This window comes from Triticum dicoccoides, chromosome 7A (assembly GCF_002162155.2).
Source record: "Triticum dicoccoides isolate Atlit2015 ecotype Zavitan chromosome 7A, WEW_v2.0, whole genome shotgun sequence".
Classification (NCBI taxonomy): domain Eukaryota; kingdom Viridiplantae; phylum Streptophyta; class Magnoliopsida; order Poales; family Poaceae; genus Triticum; species Triticum dicoccoides.
Window position 1 is genome coordinate 660,944,180 of NC_041392.1, and position 17,500 is coordinate 660,961,679.

At 43.4% G+C, this 17,500-nt stretch overlaps 1 protein-coding gene across 1 annotated transcript; it reads right to left on the reverse strand.

Annotated features, from left to right (window-relative positions):
* Positions 1–12,221: 12,221 nt before the first annotated feature.
* On the reverse strand, positions 12,222–15,435 carry LOC119333589 (ribosomal RNA small subunit methyltransferase nep-1-like). Its single transcript, XM_037606440.1, has 7 exons — positions 15,104–15,435; positions 14,410–14,502; positions 13,735–13,879; positions 13,530–13,640; positions 13,364–13,446; positions 13,209–13,266; positions 12,222–12,611 (listed from the first exon to the last, which is right to left on the reverse strand). Exons 1-7 carry the CDS (start codon positions 15,362–15,364, stop codon positions 12,532–12,534), a joined length of 831 nt encoding a protein of 276 aa, XP_037462337.1. The 5' UTR covers positions 15,365–15,435; the 3' UTR covers positions 12,222–12,531.
* Positions 15,436–17,500: the final 2,065 nt, after the last annotated feature.

The window sequence follows — 17,500 nt, forward strand, 5'->3', positions numbered from 1 at the left end:
GGTTCCAAAGTCGATGTGATCGCGGTCGGCACGCTACCTCTACATCTACCTTCAGGATTAGTATTAGACCTAAATAATTGTTATTTGGTGCCAGCGTTGAGCATGAACATTATATCTGGATCTTGTTTGATGCGAGACGGTTATTCATTTAAATCAGAGAATAATGGTTGTTCTATTTATATGAGTAATATCTTTTATGGTCATGCACCCTTGAAGAGTGGTCTATTTTTGCTAAATCTCGATAGTGATGATACACATATTCATAATATTGAAGCCAAAAGATGCAGAGTTGATAACGATAGTGCAACTAATTTGTGGAACTGCCGTTTAGGTCATATTGGAGTAAAGCGCATGAAGAAACTCCATACTGATGGACTTCTGGAACCACTTGATTATGAATCACTTGGTACTTGCGAATCGTGCCTCATGGGCAAGATGACTAAAACGCCGTTCTCCGGAACTATGGAGAGAGCAACAGATTTGTTGGAGATCATACATACAGATATATGTGGTCCAATGAATGTTGAGGCTCGTGGCGGATATCATTATTTTCTCACCTTCACAGATGATTTAAGCAGATATGGGTATATCTACTTAATGAAACATAAGTCTGAAACATTTGAAAAGTTCAAAGAATTTCAGAGTGAAGTTGAAAATCATCGTAACAAGAAAATAAAGTATCTACGATCTGATTGTGGAGGAGAATATTTGAGTTATGAGTTTGGTCTTCAGTTGAAACAATGCGGAATAGTTTCGCAAATCACACCACCCGGAACATCACAACGTAATGGTGTGTCCGAACGTCGTAATCGTACTTTACTAGATATGGTGCGATCTATGATGTCTCTTACTGATTTACCGCTATCGTTTTGGGGATATGCTTTAGAGACGGCCGCATTCACCTTAAATAGGGCACCATCGAAATCCGTTGAGATGACGCCTTATGAACTATGGTTTGGTAAGAAACCAAAGTTGTCATTTCTGAAAGTTTGGGGCTGCGATGCTTATGTGAAAAAGCTCCAACCTGATAAGCTCGAACCCAAATCGGAGAAATGTGTCTTCATAGGATATCCAAAGGACACTGTTGGGTACACCTTCTATCACAGATTCGAAGGCAAGACTTCTGTTGCTAAATTCGGAGTTTTTCTAGAGAAGGAGTTTCTCTCGAAAGAAGTGAGTGGGAGGAAAGTAGAACTTAATGAGGTAACTATACCTGCTCCCTTAATTATTGGAAAGTAGTTCATCATAGAAAACGGTTTCTGCGACACCTACACCAATTAGTGAGGAAGTTAATAATGATGATAATGAAACTTTAGATCAAGTTGTTACTGAACCTCATAGGTCAACCAGAGTAAGATCCGCACTAGAGTGGTACAGTAATCCTGTTCTAGAAGTTATGTTACTAGACCATGACGAACCTACGAACTATGAAGAAGCGATGGTGAGCCCAGATTCCGCAAAATGGCTTGAGGCCATGAAATCTGAGATGGGATCCATGTATGAGAATAAAGTGTGGACTTTGGTTGACTTGCCCGTTGATCGGCAAGCAATTGAGAATAAATGGATCTTCAAGAAGAAGACTGATGCTGACGGTAATGTTACTGTCTATAAAGCTTGACTTGTTGCAAAAGGTTTTCGACAAGTTCAAGGGATTGGCTATGATGAGACCTTCTCACCCGTAGCGATGCTTAAGTCTGTCCGAATCATGTTAGCAATTGCCGCATTTTATGATTATGAAATTTGGCTAATGGATGTAAAAACTGCATTCCTGAATGGATTTCGGGAAGAAGAATTGTATATGATGCAACCTAAAGGTTTTGTCGATCCAAAGGGAGCTAACAAAGTGTGCAAGCTCGAGCGATCCATTTATGGACTTGTGCAAGCCTCTCGGAGTTGGAATAAACGCTTTGATAGTGTGATCAAAGCATTTGGTTTTATACAGACTTTTGGAGAAGCCTATATTTACAAGAAAGTGAGTGGGAGCTCTGTAGCATTTCTGATATTATATGTGGATGACATATTGCTGATTGGAAATGATATAGAATTTCTGGATAGCATAAAGGGATACTTGAATAAAAGTTTTTCTATGAAAGACCTCAGTGAAGCTGCTTACATATTGGGCATCAAGATCTATAGAGATAGATCAAGACGCTTAATTGGACTTTCACAAAGCACATACCTTGACAAAGTTTTGAAAAAGTTCAAAATGGATCAAACAAAGAAAGGGTTCTTGCCTGTGTTACAAGGTGTGAAGTTGAGTAAGACTCAATGCCCGACCACTGCAGAAGATAGAGAGAAGATGAAAGATGCTCCCTATGCTTCAGCCATAGGCTCTATCATGTATGCAATGCTGTGTACCAGACCTGATGTGTGCCTTGCTATAAGTCTAGAAGGGAGGTATCAAAGTAATCCAGGAGTGGATCACTGGACAGCGGTCAAGAACATCCTGAAATACCTGAAAAGGACTAAGGATATGTTTCTCGTTTATGGAGGTGACAAAGAGCTCATCGTAAATGGTTACATTGACGCAAGCTTTGACACTGATCCGGACGATTCTAAATCGCAAACCGGATACATGTTTATATTAAACGGTGGAGCTGTCAGTTGGTGCAGTTCTAAACAAAGCGTTGTGGCGGGATCTATGTGTGAAGTGGAGTACATAGCTGCTTCGGAAGCAGCAAATGAAGGAGTCTGGATGAAGGAGTTCATATCCGATGTAGGTGTCATACCTAGTGCATCGGGTCCAATGAAAATATTTTGTGACAATACTGGTGCAATTGCCTTGGCGAAGGAATCCAGATTTCACAAGAGAACCAAGCACATCAAGAGACGCTTCAATTCCATCCGAGATTTAGTCCAGGTGGGAGACATAGAAATTTTCAAGATACATACGGATATGCATGTTGCAGACCCGTTGACTAAGCCTCTTCCACGAGCAAAACATGATCAGCACCAATGCTCCATGGGTGTTAGAATCATTACTGTGTAATCTAGATTATTGACTCTAGTGCAAGTGGGAGACTGAATGAAATATGCCCTAGAGGTAATAATAAAGTTATTATTTATTTCCTTATTTCATGATAAATGTTTATTATTCATGCCAGAATTGTATTAACTGGAAACATAATACATGTGTGAATACATAGACAAACAGAGTGTCACTAGTATGCCTCTACTTGACTAGCTCGTTGATCAAAGATGGTTAAGTTTCCTAACCATAGACATGAGTTGTCATTTGATTAACGGGATCACATCATTAGGAGAATGATGTGATTGACTTGACCCATTCCGTTAGCTTAGCACTTGATTGTTTAGTTTGTTGCTATTGCTTTCTTCATGACTTATACATGTTCCTATGACTATGAGATTATGCAACTCCGTTTATAGGAGGAACACTTTGTGTGGAACCAAATGTCACAACGTAACTAGGTGATTATAAAGGTGCTCTACAGGTGTCTCCAAAGGTACTTGTTGGGTTGGTGTATTTCGAGATTAGGATTTGTCACTCCGATTATCGGAGAGGTATCTCTGGGCCCACTCGGTAATGCACATCACTATAAGCCTTGCAAGCATTGCAACTAATGAGTTAGTTGCGGGATGATGTATTACGGAACGAGTAAAGAGACTTGCCGGTAACGAGATTCAACTAGGTATTGAGATACCGACGATCGAATCTCGGGCAAGTAACATACCGATGACAAAGGGAACAACGTATGTTGTTATATAGTCTGACCGATAAAGATCTTCGTAGAATATGTAGGAGCCAATATGGGCATCCAGGTCCCGCTATTGGTTATTGACCAGGGAGGTGTCTCGGTCATGTCTACATAGTTCTCGAACCCGTAGGGTCCGCACGCTTAACGTTCGTTGATGATATAGTACTATATGAGTTATGTATGTTGGTGACCGAATGTTGTTCGGAGTCCGGGATGAGATCACGGACATGACGAGGAACTACGGAATGGTCCGGAGATAAAGTTTGATATATGGGATAATAGTGTTTGGTCACCAGAAGTGTTCTGGAATTTACCGGAAGGGGTTCCGGATGTTTCCCGAAATGTTTGGGTACGAGAACACTTTATTTGGGCCAAAGGGGAAAGCCCACAAGGTCTTTGGAAAGTGCAAAAGGAAGTTTTGCAGAGTCCAGGGGCCAGACGCCAGGGTCCCTGGCGTCTGGGTCCAGATGCCGGGAACCCTGGCGTCTGGCCCTGGATTCCAAGGACTCTTTCCTTTCGGGTGAAACCGACTTTGTGGAGGCTTTTACTCCAAGTTTCGACCCCAAGGCTCAACATATAAATAGAGGGGTAGGGCTAGCACCCAAGACACATCAAGAAACACCAAGCTGTGTGCCGGAAACCCCGTCCCCTCTAGCTTATTCTCCGTCCTAGTTTTCGTAGTGCTTAGGCAAAGCCCTGCGGAGATTGTTCTTCACCAACACCGTCACCACGCCGTCGTTCTGCCGGAACTCATCTACTACTTCGCCCCTCTTGCTGGATCGAGAAGGCGAGGACGTCACCGAGCCGAACGTGTGCAGAACTCGGAGGTGTCGTGCTTTCGGTACTTGGATCGGTCGGATGGTGAAGACATACGACTACATCAACCACGTTGATATAACGCTTCCGTGATCGGTCTACGAGGGTACGTAGACAACACTCTCCCCTCTTGTTGCTATGCATCACCATGGTCTTGCGTGTGCGTAGGAAATTTTGAAATTACTATGTTTCCCAACAATTTTGTGTTGCAATTTGATGAGTGGAAAAAGAAGGAGCCTTAGGGTACGCCGTTGACTTAGATTTGGGTCCGTTTCTCGGGGGTGCCATCGGAACCACTGGATAATTTCTTGATCACATGGAGCCTGGGATCCCTGCTTGGCAAGACGGAAGGGTGGATATGCCCTTCACACGCGGTCATGGGGTGGCACGTTTGCTTTTTACTGTGGCTAATATTGAGTTCTTGCCGGATGTGGTAGTATGGACTCATGAGGGCATGGTGTACTTGTTGGATGTTGAGTATGAGGATCCAAATTTGTTTCAGGACTTTGAGGAGGTACAACATATGGATACTTCTGAGGGTGGAGATGACTCCGGGAACCAGGAGGATAATGCATAGAACAATGTTGACAAGGCCAGAGGGCCTTCCACTTCGTCTAAAGCGGGAGAACCGGCTAATGACAAGTCTCCGGTTTCTGCTCCGACCAACATGCTGCAACTAGGATCCTTGGGGGCGTTCTTCGGGCCTCCTCATCTTTGGAGTGATCGAGTTGATTTGGACGATCTGGCGGAACATCTTCCACCGGTGATTGTGGGGTCTGAGTCTTTGTTTGTGATGGATGGACATGCTGGAGTTGGTGGACAGGAGGACGCCATTGCCCTCTTCACCGTTGTGTACGATGGAGGTGGCGGCTGCTTTGGACGCCGTGGCGGGAGGAGGCGGGAAGATGGCCCGGCCCTCTTCCACGACTTCTTCATCTCCGCTGAAGGGGGCCCAAGGAAGGATCGGTGACCATGGGTTCTCGCGGGGGACCGGAGGACCTCAGAGGGGCATGCAGAGAGGAGGCCTGCGCACCCCTTTCTACCCCTCAGGCGATGGCCGCTGACGCCTCCGGTGGCGCCGGCACCGGTGACGGCAGCCCTGGTAGGAGGGTTGCCTGGGGTTGCCATCCAGGGCCGTGCTCGCCGTACGTTTCAGCCACTTCGGTTGCACCCGTGGCTGGTGGGGTTCCCGTGGCAACCCCGGGATCCAGGCATTGGCCGATGCCGCGGGAGGCTTCGAGGCCTCTTGGTGACTCGTCGGTTGCTCTAGTTCAGTTGAGCTCGGTTGGGGGTCGAGCAGGAGGCCCTACCCCAAACAGGGCTACGCGGGAGGAGGTCATTGCTTATGGAGGGACACCGAATCCTGTTTCTGAGGGGCGGCGGGTGAGTAGTCGTCTTCAGGAGCAGCCGGATGTGGATGACATGCAGCTAAGGTGCGCTATGCGGGCGGCCAAGCTCCGTGACATTGAGGTCACTACTGGTATGTCTGTCAATACATCAAATTCCATTCTTCATTTTCCCAATGATGATATTATTCACAATGCAAATCAATTAGGGTTTCACTAGGTAATAATGGTAGTGAAATCACTAAATTAGTTAATGGTATTCTTGTTCTCGAAGCGGAGCGCGCTTTGGAAATGATTCGCAACATAGCAGCTGTTAAACCCATGAATGATGCTGAGATAGACGCGTTGGGGGTCAGGGCTCTTGATAGTTTTTGTGCGGATCTTGCCCCTTCACTTCTTGAGACAGAGGAATTAGAGGGAGTCGGGTCCCCTATGGCTCGAGCCATGTTGATATTCCGGAGGTTACCTGCCCAGAGCCTATGATCAGAATAAGCATAAGCGGAAATGGAAACGAAAGGTTTATCCAGTTTCGGCTGTGCGTATAAGTTCTAGGATCTGTACCTCTAAAAATTTCATGATGAAATATGAGAGGAATTTTTTGGAATAGCAGAGGTCTTAAAGACTTGGCTAAAAGAAGGTTTCTAGCGGAAGCATCTATTGAATATCAATTGGATTTTATTGCCCTGTCTGGAAGGGATAATTTCACCCCCCCACCCCCCACCTGAATTTCTTAGCACGTTATCGGGGGGTATCGACTTCGACTGGCACTGCTTACCTCCGAGAGGAAGGTCAGGAGGGGTTATACTCGGGGTTAAGTGTGACTCGTTGGAAGTTCGGAGTGTGGTCATGGGAGAGTTTGCGGTTAAGTTTCTGGTCAGATCAAAGGCAGATGGGTTTAACTGGGCTTTGGTAGCGGTATATGGTGCCGCGCAGCCCGAACTTAAGCCAGAATTTTTGGCCGATCTTGTCCACATCTATGGTAGCGAACAGCTCCCTATCCTCGTTGGGGGCGAATTCAACATTATTCAAAGGAAGGAGGAGAAGAAGAATGAGAATTTTGATGGCAGATGGCCGTTTATGTTCAATACTATAATCGAAAGCTTGGATCTTAGAGAGATCGAGTTGTCTGGTAGGAAATTCACTTGGGCCAATTCGCTACCTAATCTGACTTTTGAGAAGCTGGACCGTGTCCTGGCTACCATCGAATGGGATCAGAAGTTCGCCTCGTAACAGTCCAGGCGTTATCACGCGCAATTTCGGACCACACCCCGTTGCTCGTTGACTCTGGCGATCCTACCCATGTGGGAAATAAGGACACCTTTTCTTTCGAATCATCGTGGTTTGATAGAGAAGGGTTCGTTGATTTGATTGCTAGAGAATGGGCAAAAAATTCAGGAGGAAGGTCGCCTGTTGAAAGGTGGCAGAATAAGATTAGGCACCTGCGAAGATTCCTTCATGGATGGGCTAAACATACGCATGGGATTTATAAGGCTGAGAAGGAAAGGCTCCTTTTTCTTAGTCAATCCCTAGATTTAAAAGCCGAGTCCTCTATCTTAGATACCGGAGAGCTGGAAACTAAGGTGGAGGCGGAGTTGAGACTGAAAGAACTTCTTCGGGAGGAGGAATTGAAGTGGGCGTTGATGAAGCTATGTACCTAGGGTAAGGTCATAGGTCTGACCTGGACGCCCTCCCCAAGGTCATCGCCCTAAAGCCAGAAGCATTCGAAGGGTACCATCATCCACTCGACTAAAGACATTCCACTCGGAAGAATCAATGACACTCGACCGCCACAGAAGCCACTCGACGTATAGAAGATCTAAAGCCACTCTACACAACAACGGCCGGGCGTTTACTCATAGACTTAATTGTCATTTATATCACTTAATTGCTAGCGTTACCAGTAACGTTCCACTCTTAATGTACATTGAACCCTGTGTAACGGAGGAGAGCTGGGGTCCTGGCGCACTCTATATAAGTCACCCCCCTCCTATGGGACAAGGGTTTGCATCCTTTGTAAACACACACATATACACAATCCAGTCGATCGCCTCCGGGCACCGAGACGTAGGGATGTTACTTCCTCCGTGAAGGGCCTGAACTCGTAAACTTGTGTGTACAACTACTTCATAGCTAGGATCTTGCCTCCTCATACCTACCCCCACTCTACTGTCAGTCTTAGATCCACGATAGGCGTTGCGAGCTAAGGTTCGCAAAATCGTCCAAGGGGATGATAACACTCAGTTCTTCCATATGATTGCAAATGGAAAACACCGCAAGAAGAGGATATTTCAGCTAGAGCAGGACGAGGGGATGATTTTAGGACAAGAGAATCTGAAAGTGTATATCACCAATTACTATAAGCAGTTGTTTGGGCCTCCCGAGGATAACTTTGTGTCCTTAGATGAGTCCAGGGTTGAGGATGTCTCTCAACTTGCGTCAGACGCGAATGAGATTTTGACTTCCCCATTTACGGAGAAAGAGGTGTTTAAGGCCATTCCACAAATGAAAAACAATAAGGCACCAGGGCCGGATGGTTTTTCGGTGGAGTTTTATAAAAAAATGTTGGCATATTGTCAAAGGGGATTTGCTTCCGATGTTTCAACTTAATTTTGGAATGATAACTCTACTCCCTAAGAAAACAGAGGCCGTTCGTATTGAGCAGTTTAGGCCTATCTGTCTTCTTAATGTCAGTTTCAAAATTTTCACCAAGGTTCAAACGAATAGGCTTACGCAAATTGCGCACTCTGTGGTGCAGCCATCCCAAACCGCTTTCATGCCGGACAGAAACATCCTAGAAGGGGTTGTCGTCCTGCATGAAACGCTCCATGAAATCTACACGAAAAAACTGGACAGAGTTGTTTTCAAAGTGGACTTTGAGAAAGCATACGATAAGGTCAAATGGCCCTTCCTTCAACAGGCTTTGCGTATGAAAGGTTTTGATCAGGCCTAGAGACACCAGGTAGACTCTTTTACGCAAAAAGGGAGTGTTGGGATTAAAGTGAATGATGATATAGGTCGCTATTTCCAAACACACAAAGGGCTGAGGCAAGGAGATCCGATGTCACCTATCCTATTCGATATAGTGGTCGATATGTTGACAATTCTCGTAGGAAGGGCTAAGGATGCGGGTCAGGTAGGTGGCCTTGTCCGACACTTAGTTGAGGGAGGTGTATCCATTCTACAGTATGCCGATGATACTATCATCTTCATGGAGCACGATTTAGCAAAAGCGCGAAACATGAAGCTAGTGTTAAGCTTATTCAAACAATTGATCGAGTTAAAGATTAATTTCCATAAGAGCCAATTGTTCTGTTTCAAGAGAGCTAATCATGACCAAGATGCGTACAAACAATTGTTTGTATGTGAATTGGGGGCTTTACCTTTCATGTATCTAGGTATACCAATTTACCATCATAAGCTGACCAACAGAGAATGGAAGTGCATTGAGGACTGTTTTGAGAAGAAATTGAGTTGCTGGAAAAGCGAGATGTTGTCATACGGAGGACGACTAATTCTTATTAATTCGGTCCTCACGAGTATGCCCATGTTTCTTCTCTCCTTTTTCGAGGTACCGGTTGGAGTCCGGAAGAGGTTAGACTTTTATCGATCACGCTTCTTCTGGCAGACTGATGAACTGAAGCGAAAATACAGACTTGCTAAATGGGATATCATTTGTAGGACGAAAGACCAAGGGGGTCTAGGTATTGAGAACCTGGAAGTGAAGAACAAATGTCTCCTTAGCAAGTGGTTGTTTAATCTTTTTGTCGAGACGGAGGCCACATGGGCTCAGATTTTGCGAAACAAATACCTCCACTCTAGAACCCTGGCCCATGTGACAGTGAGGCCGGCTGATTTGCCTTTTTGGAAAGGAATGATGAGAGTTAAGTCACTCTTTTTCAATAGGACAAGGTTCATCGTTGGAAGCGGTACTGCTACGAGGTTCTGGGAGGATACGTGGCTGGGGGAGACGCCCCTCGCACTCCAATATCCTTCTTTGTATAACATTGTTCAGCGTAAAGACGCTTACGTCGCAACAGTACTTCAATCCACTCCACTCAATATTCAATTTCGGAGGATGTTAGTGGGTAACCGGTGGGAAGCCTGGCTTACTCTTGTGAGAAGATTGATGGACATCCAGTTGTCTCAACAACCCGATAAATTATACTGAAAACTAACTAAGAATGTAGAGTTTTCGGTTAAATCCATGTATTTGGATGTGATTAACTCTAGCGTGATTCCTAGATCGAAACATGTTTGAAAAGTTAAACTACCTTTAAAAATTAAAGTGTTTATATGGTTTGTGCATAAACAAGTTATTTTAACAAACGATAATTTGGTAAAACGCAATTGGACAGGATCTACAAGATGTAGTTTTTGTGACCAACATGAATCAATCAAACACCTCTTTCTTGATTGTCCTCTGGCAAAAATTATGTGGCGGTCGGTTCACATAACTTTCAACATTACTCCACCGACTTCTATCAACACGTTATTTGGGATGTGGCTTGATGGGATAGATACTGCTACATCGAGACACATTCATGTGGGAGTATGTGCTTTATTGTGGGCAGTTTGGAACTGCAGAAATGATTTGATCTTTAACAGAACAACAAACATTCATTTTTTGCAGGTTATCTTCAGAACCATTGTGTTGATTCGTATGTGGTCGCTACTCACTCCGATGAAGGCCAGGGAGCGTTTGATTACTGGGTCTACCCGATGGGAGATGATAGTACGGGATATTTTCAACTGGTTTGGATGGCGGTCATGTAGTGCTCCTACCTTTTGCCAGCCGGTTGTGGCCTTTTTTTTTTCTGCTTTGCTCTTCGTGAGCCTTTTTTTGTATTTCTTTGTGCGAGACTTGAAGACTTTTGTTGGACCTTTTGCTTATTAATAATATTGGCCGTATGCATCATTCCGATGCAGAGGCTGGGGCGATACCCCCTTTTAAAAAAAAACATAGTTTAGGGTGTACTGCACTATCTGAACTAGATGGATTCAGAGTACGCAAACACCTCGGCGGCCTATCCTGCGGATCATAAGGCCGACCTTAGCTCGATCCCATCTTTTTTGGTGAACTGAACTGAGCCGTTGTTCGACATGTGAGGCATTGGGACAAACATAGTATGTGTAAATCTAAAAATGTGGCATGGAAGTGCTGAGTAGAAAGATACAACCTGTCTTGTTCCTACTTGTCCTCCTATGTCATCTGCCCCAGATCGCAAGAGCCAACGTCGATCCCAGTGGACACCCATAAGGATATTTTTCATTTACCACGGTTCCTTTTTGCACAACAAATCTACTAATTTCCTAGCGTAAATGCCATTCTAATTGGAAGAACAAGGCATTGAAGTTCTTGTACGGAATCTAAAATTGCTTCTCTGTCTTTTGTTGGTCTTTTTTCCTCCAAGAAAGATAATAAATTGCACAAAAAAGTTTCTGCATTTTCTTCAAAAGCTGCAAATCACGCATACATTTTGTGAACAAAAAAAGCAGCAGCCTTCGGACTATGCTAACAATGTTCACATAACGTATTACATAGAGAAATACATATCTAACAATTGTGGCAGCAAATTCACTGACGGTGATGATGAAATTATGCAACATAGATGCACGTATGTGGCGCCAAGGTAGAAGCTTTCCCATTTTGATGGGTCTAATGGCTTATACTCCAGATGCTCTTTGAGGCACTATACTGGCAGAAATTTAGAAGGGAAAAACATATCTGAAGAAGGCTGATGGCAATGGAGCACTCATTTCCGAGCGCGTGTATATTGCGTAGCTGAAGTCATTTCAGATTTATAACACCTTCCTTATGTTAAGAACCATATAATGCTAAAAGCTAAAGTTTCCATTACTCCTAATAGTAATTTAGGACCAAATCAATTTTTATTCTGATGTGTGCCTGCTATAAAAACGAGAGATTTAGTAATAATGTCTACTCCCTCCGTTCCAAAATAGATGACTCAAGTTTATACTAACATTAATACAAAATTGAGTCATCTATTTTAGAACGGAGGGAGTATATATATTACCGGAGTGATTCCAGATTTGTAACAAACCTCTTGTTCTCAGAAGAAGCAAGACAGTTCTCAAGTTTACATTATTCTAAAACTAGTGACACTTCCAATTTTGGAAAGTAAGCTACAGTAATTAATTTTCACAGCTCCAGCAAACAAGCAAATGGGTGCTTAGTAGCCTACGAAGGTCAAAGGGTACATCCACCTCCGTCCTCCCGGGAGGCTGCAAGTATGACACAAGAAACTGTAGCTAAGAAACAAAGATTTGGCAGAATGTAACAGGGACATCTTCACAAGATTTACAATGTGTATCAGCCTCTCGTTAGGTTGCTTCAAGCAAAAACCAAAACATTTTAACTAAAATTATCCAACCCGCTCAACTCAATATAAAGAATCATAAGCAACACAATCATCATGTATATAAATGCAAGCCCTGTACAGATACGTAAGCGCTTGAAACGTTCCATGTTAATACTTTTACAGCCAGAGCTTCAAGTCCCTCCACAAAAAGAATCAGCGGCAGGCAAGAATCCATGTTAATACTTTTATCGCCGCTCACCTACACTATCAACTAACCAGAGTGGTGCACATTTCCTCACTAGATGTTCCGTGCTGCTCGTTTCCAAAATTTCCTCACTGGATGTCCCACTTCTGCTCCAGAGCGGTGCATATTTTACCTAAACAGCAGGCAGCACTGAGCGGGTAGCTGGAAACTGCAACAAGTTAAGATGTCACTACAGTCTCAAAGAAAACCATGAACAGAAAATATGCGGATCATAAATATAATTTTAATATTCATACTCAGAAAAAATGATAAAGTAGAGTAGTACACCTTGAGACATAATAGAATTATCTACTTGTCCTTCCAAAGAAATTGTAAAATGTAAGCTTATACTTGTGAACTACTTAAAAGCATCCAGGAAAGGGGTGAAATTGCCAGGTTATCCAACATTACCGCCAATAGCCACTGACTAGAGAGTTTCTGGTAAACAAGAGCCCTGTTCTAGATGGCCTGGCAGACATATACCATACTTAACAGTATGTAATAACAAAAATATCAACAAGCTGAACTGAGTGCATCTTATTTTAATATAACTTTGCTGGCTGCAACTAACAGTATGCTAAAAGCGCAAAGTGTCTATTATACAATGTGCATCCTGGGTATAATCATACACTACTATTCTAACAGATTCAAACAATAGCAAAAGCACATTTAATGTGAAAATACGGAATACAATTCTGAAATGTACCAGGTAATTCTCAGGACACAATACTCTTTACACACCAAAAGGTCATATATGGCTACTTACTCTGTATGTAATCATCTGTATATGCACTGTCAATCTTTCCATGAGCCATGGCACCAACCTGGAACATTGTACAGACGAGATGGATTTAGGCACCAGATGATAACAGAGGATGGGACAAAAGTACAAATTAGCTCAACGTCACAGTTGTCACTCACCACAAACACAAGGGCTTCATCATCACTGGATTCGGCAACATAGTCATTCAGTTTAACTGACTTATCCGCACTATATGAAAGGCCTAGGCAGCAAATAAACATCAATCAGCTTCCATGAGCTAACAGGTAGATATTTTACTTTTTCTAATATAATATAAATTCTCACCAATCTTCTTTGAGCCAACAGGCAGATACTGAGTAACAGGATTTTTAATAACATTAAGGAGCTTCTCACGCCTCCCAACTGCAGTAATGCTCAATTTTTGCAATAACTGTGCTGCAGTGTCGCATAAATTACTTGCACTTCAGCACAATTCAGGACAGAAACACAAAGATGAAGAATATTTACTCTTTTGCTATCCGTAACTTACACATCAAGCCACAAAAACGTTTGCATGTGCGTGGCAAGAGAACATTCGGCTTGACCTCAAACAACACCCCCTTTTCTGTCCTAACATAAACAGCTTGTAACCTCCCAGCCTTAGTTAGAGGGCTATCAAATATTGCCAATAGAGCCTGCAAAACAATTCGGAAGAAGATGTTAACTTTTAGAAACAAATCAGGAAGGAATGAGACAAATGATTGGCTGGTTCCATCGACCTTTTCTTTGTCACAGTATACATATGTACTCCCTCTGTAAAACTAATATAAGGCCTTTTAGATCACTAAAGTAGTGATCTAAAAGGTCTTATATTAGTTTACAGATCGAGGGAGTACTTTGTAATCACATAAAGAACACTTTTCAAGGCAACCTAACAACCAACTCAGATTCTCATAGAAATCCTCAATTTGCACCAAACAGGGGTCAACCACAGAAAGACAAGAAAAAATTCCTAACGCATATATGCATCATCTAGGGGGAGAGAGAGATACAGTGACAGGAGAGACAAAGGGACAGACAGTACTCTAAGAGAAAATTCTGTGCTTGATTACCTTGCAATACAAGTATACAAGACAGATTACTAAATGGAAGATAAACGGAATAGCTTTCTAGTTATATGCCAGTAGTAGTCCAAAGAAATAAAAAAAACAAGAATTTACAATACCTGGTAAATGATATCAGGCCTATAATCAGCAGGATTCCGATTATGCTTCCTCAAATAATTCGCATGATTGTCCGAGTTCAAGATTTGCATAGTCTATACAAAATTACAAGGAGAGATGTCAAAACAAACATACATGTACAGCAAACATTTGTTTGGTGGAAAACGTATTGCCCACTTTAATCATCTGATTGTTCCAGGAAACACCGACAGCTATACAAATTATCAAATTGGTATAGAAAGCACTTGCTCTTTACATCCTAGTAGCCACTAATTTTACATCCACATAAAAATTAATCCTGGACCAGCCTACCCATACATACAAAAGATAAGCAGCAAAAATTAGCGAATGAAACAATCTTGACTCCAATACACAGCTAGACAACAAATAGACGGTTAATTTAATTATCCTTGAAGCAGTCCATTTTTTTAAAGAAAGAAATCAGATTTTGGATTAGGATCTTTGCGTATACTCAAGATTCCAACTCCAATGAAACTCCCATGATGGCTTTCAAGACAGTAGAAGGAACCAACCTATGGAAACTAAATCTATAGTGAACTTACTGAACGGAGGATCTCAGTTAACATCATTATCAAGAACTCTAATTGGTGAAGCAAAAGTTCTTCCGTCAGGAAGGATTCCCGTAGGCCAGAGCTGTGAAACCAACAGAAATAACAGAGGAATCAGTATATATACCTTGCCGACTTTGCCGACCTCCAGGCAGGCCCTCTCGAGCACGAAGATCGCCCTGGGCCGCTTCCTCCCATCTACTGGCCGGGGCAGGACGGGAATCCCCTCCGCTACCTCCACGGTCTCGTCCCCCTCCGTCGCATCCTCCTCTCCCTTCCCTTCGTCGCCCTCCGGTGGCGGTAACTCCTGCGCGTCGTCGGCACGGGAGGCCACGCCATCTTCGAGCTTCCTCTTCTTCTTCCCCTTCGCTGCGTACCGCCGCCCCATGTCTCTCGTCTTGCTTCGCGCACAGGTGGGTCGGGCGGTCTGGGTTAGGACTTGGGGTTTAGGGTTCCGGGGATGCAACGCTTGTTTCGCTCCGAGGGAAGGGGCGTACGTATTTGCACACGACCGTGCGGATTTGACCTGGAGTTTTCTATACTCTATCTAGACCATTCAATTTGCATTAAGATTCATGCTATTCTTAGAGCGTCTCTATAGCAGATCCCGTAGAAACTCGTATGCGAGTAAAACGCGGTCCGTTTTACAGGATCTTGCTTTTTTTCGGCCCGAATAGATCCCTTAAACTAAAGCTAGCCCGTATGCAAAACCGTCCCTCCAAACCTATATATACGGTCCCGGCCAGGATTTAGGCCTACCAAACCCTATCCCTCTGCTGCAAAATCGCCCGCCCTGGCACTAGCAGCCATCACAGCCTTCGGCGACAAATTCATCCCTCATTCCGCCGTTTTTATGTGTACTTTAGTTTTAGGTGTAATGAAGTTTATTTGTAGTACAAAGAAGTTTTAAAATTTCAGCATGAGATACGAGTTTTGTTCTGCCGGAACCTTCGTATTCCCGCAAAATCATTTTAGGGACCCTAGAATGATTTTGCAGTACCGGTTTTTGCGGCTTCTACTAGAAATGCTCTTTCATAGAAATTTCTCTTTTGGTTTCTTCCAAACAAGAGGACATTTGACCCTGAAATTTTGCGGAACAACTATACACAAGTATCACTCATTGTATATAATGTTTTCTATTTTCTTGAAGAAAGATAAATTTGTCAATTTTTGAACTTTGAATGAATTTTATCGTTTAAAAAACTTATGTTGTGCCAAATATCTGGGTTGATCTGCAAAGTTTAGAGTTCAAATGCTCCTTTGTTTGGGAGAAGAGAAAAAGAAAACTTCTCGAGCACGGACTTGGATGCAAAAATGGACGATGGGATAGAGGGTACAGGTACACTGGTATCGGGGTACAACTAGAACTTTCCCATCTGACCCTACCTACACCCGGAGCTAATCCCTGCGGTCAACAGCCACCTTGTTTCAAAAGGGTGCCACGTAAGGTGCAACATCTCTCGTCCCTGTGTCTCTCCTCCAAGAAAATATGGCGAGGGTTTCTTCCTCTAGTCGACTGTGTCGCCGATCTGCCACATCTCCTATGGCCTAAGGGCCATAGGTGCACGGTGGATCCCGGTCCTTACCGGCGGGAGGGCTCCGTTTTTAGGTGCTTCTTTAAGTTTTGTTAGGGGTGTGTCCTGTTCAGGAAGACAAAACAGCGGTGCCTTCTTGGAGATGGAATAAGGCTCTCCCCGCTTAGCCCCTGTGCCGGTGGTGCGTCTAATATCATCAGAGGGCATGTGGAGGTGTGTCTCCTGCGGATCTCACGAGATCCGGTTTGTGGTTGTCATTGGTGGATCTGCTCGGATCCGGTCTTTGTTCATCTTTGTTTATGTGTCCTCAGGTTGGATCCTTCCGAACTAAACTTCTCTTCATCTGCGGTGGTTGTTGTTCTGGAGTGTTGGTCATATGGGGCCTTAGCGCGACAAATTCCTAACTATCTACTACAACAAGTTGTGCTCCGGCTCCTGCGAGGTATGGGCGATGATGGCGGCGCGCCTTCGGCTCGCTTCAATGCTTATACTCGTCACTAGGTGGTCTACGAATCTAGATGTAGCTTTTATTATTATTTTTGGTGTTCATTGTACTGCTATGATTAAAGATGACTAGCAAAAGGGCCCGTGCGTTGCGACGGGATAAAAGAATTATGTATTTAACCACTTATCACAATGAGTGTTGAATGTGTGCAGATTTCGACCGTCTCGTCATTGGTTGGTGTACAATTGTTAGATAACAAAAGGGTGTGGCTAGGTCTAAGTCGATTAAGATTTAACCAAGTTTTGGTCAAGTGCATAACATGCAAGAGAGAGAAAAAACAAATATATTTTTTCACGAATATCAATGTAAGATCTCACGGATATAGCATCGACTGAGACTCAGTCGACTGAAACTTAGCAAGACTGCAATGTAAATCTTTATGAGGCAATGCCACATAAATAATTATAATCCTAATGCATAGACTAATTCTCACATGGTAAATTATTCTAAGAAGAAAATATAACCATCTAGGTGAACATACTAC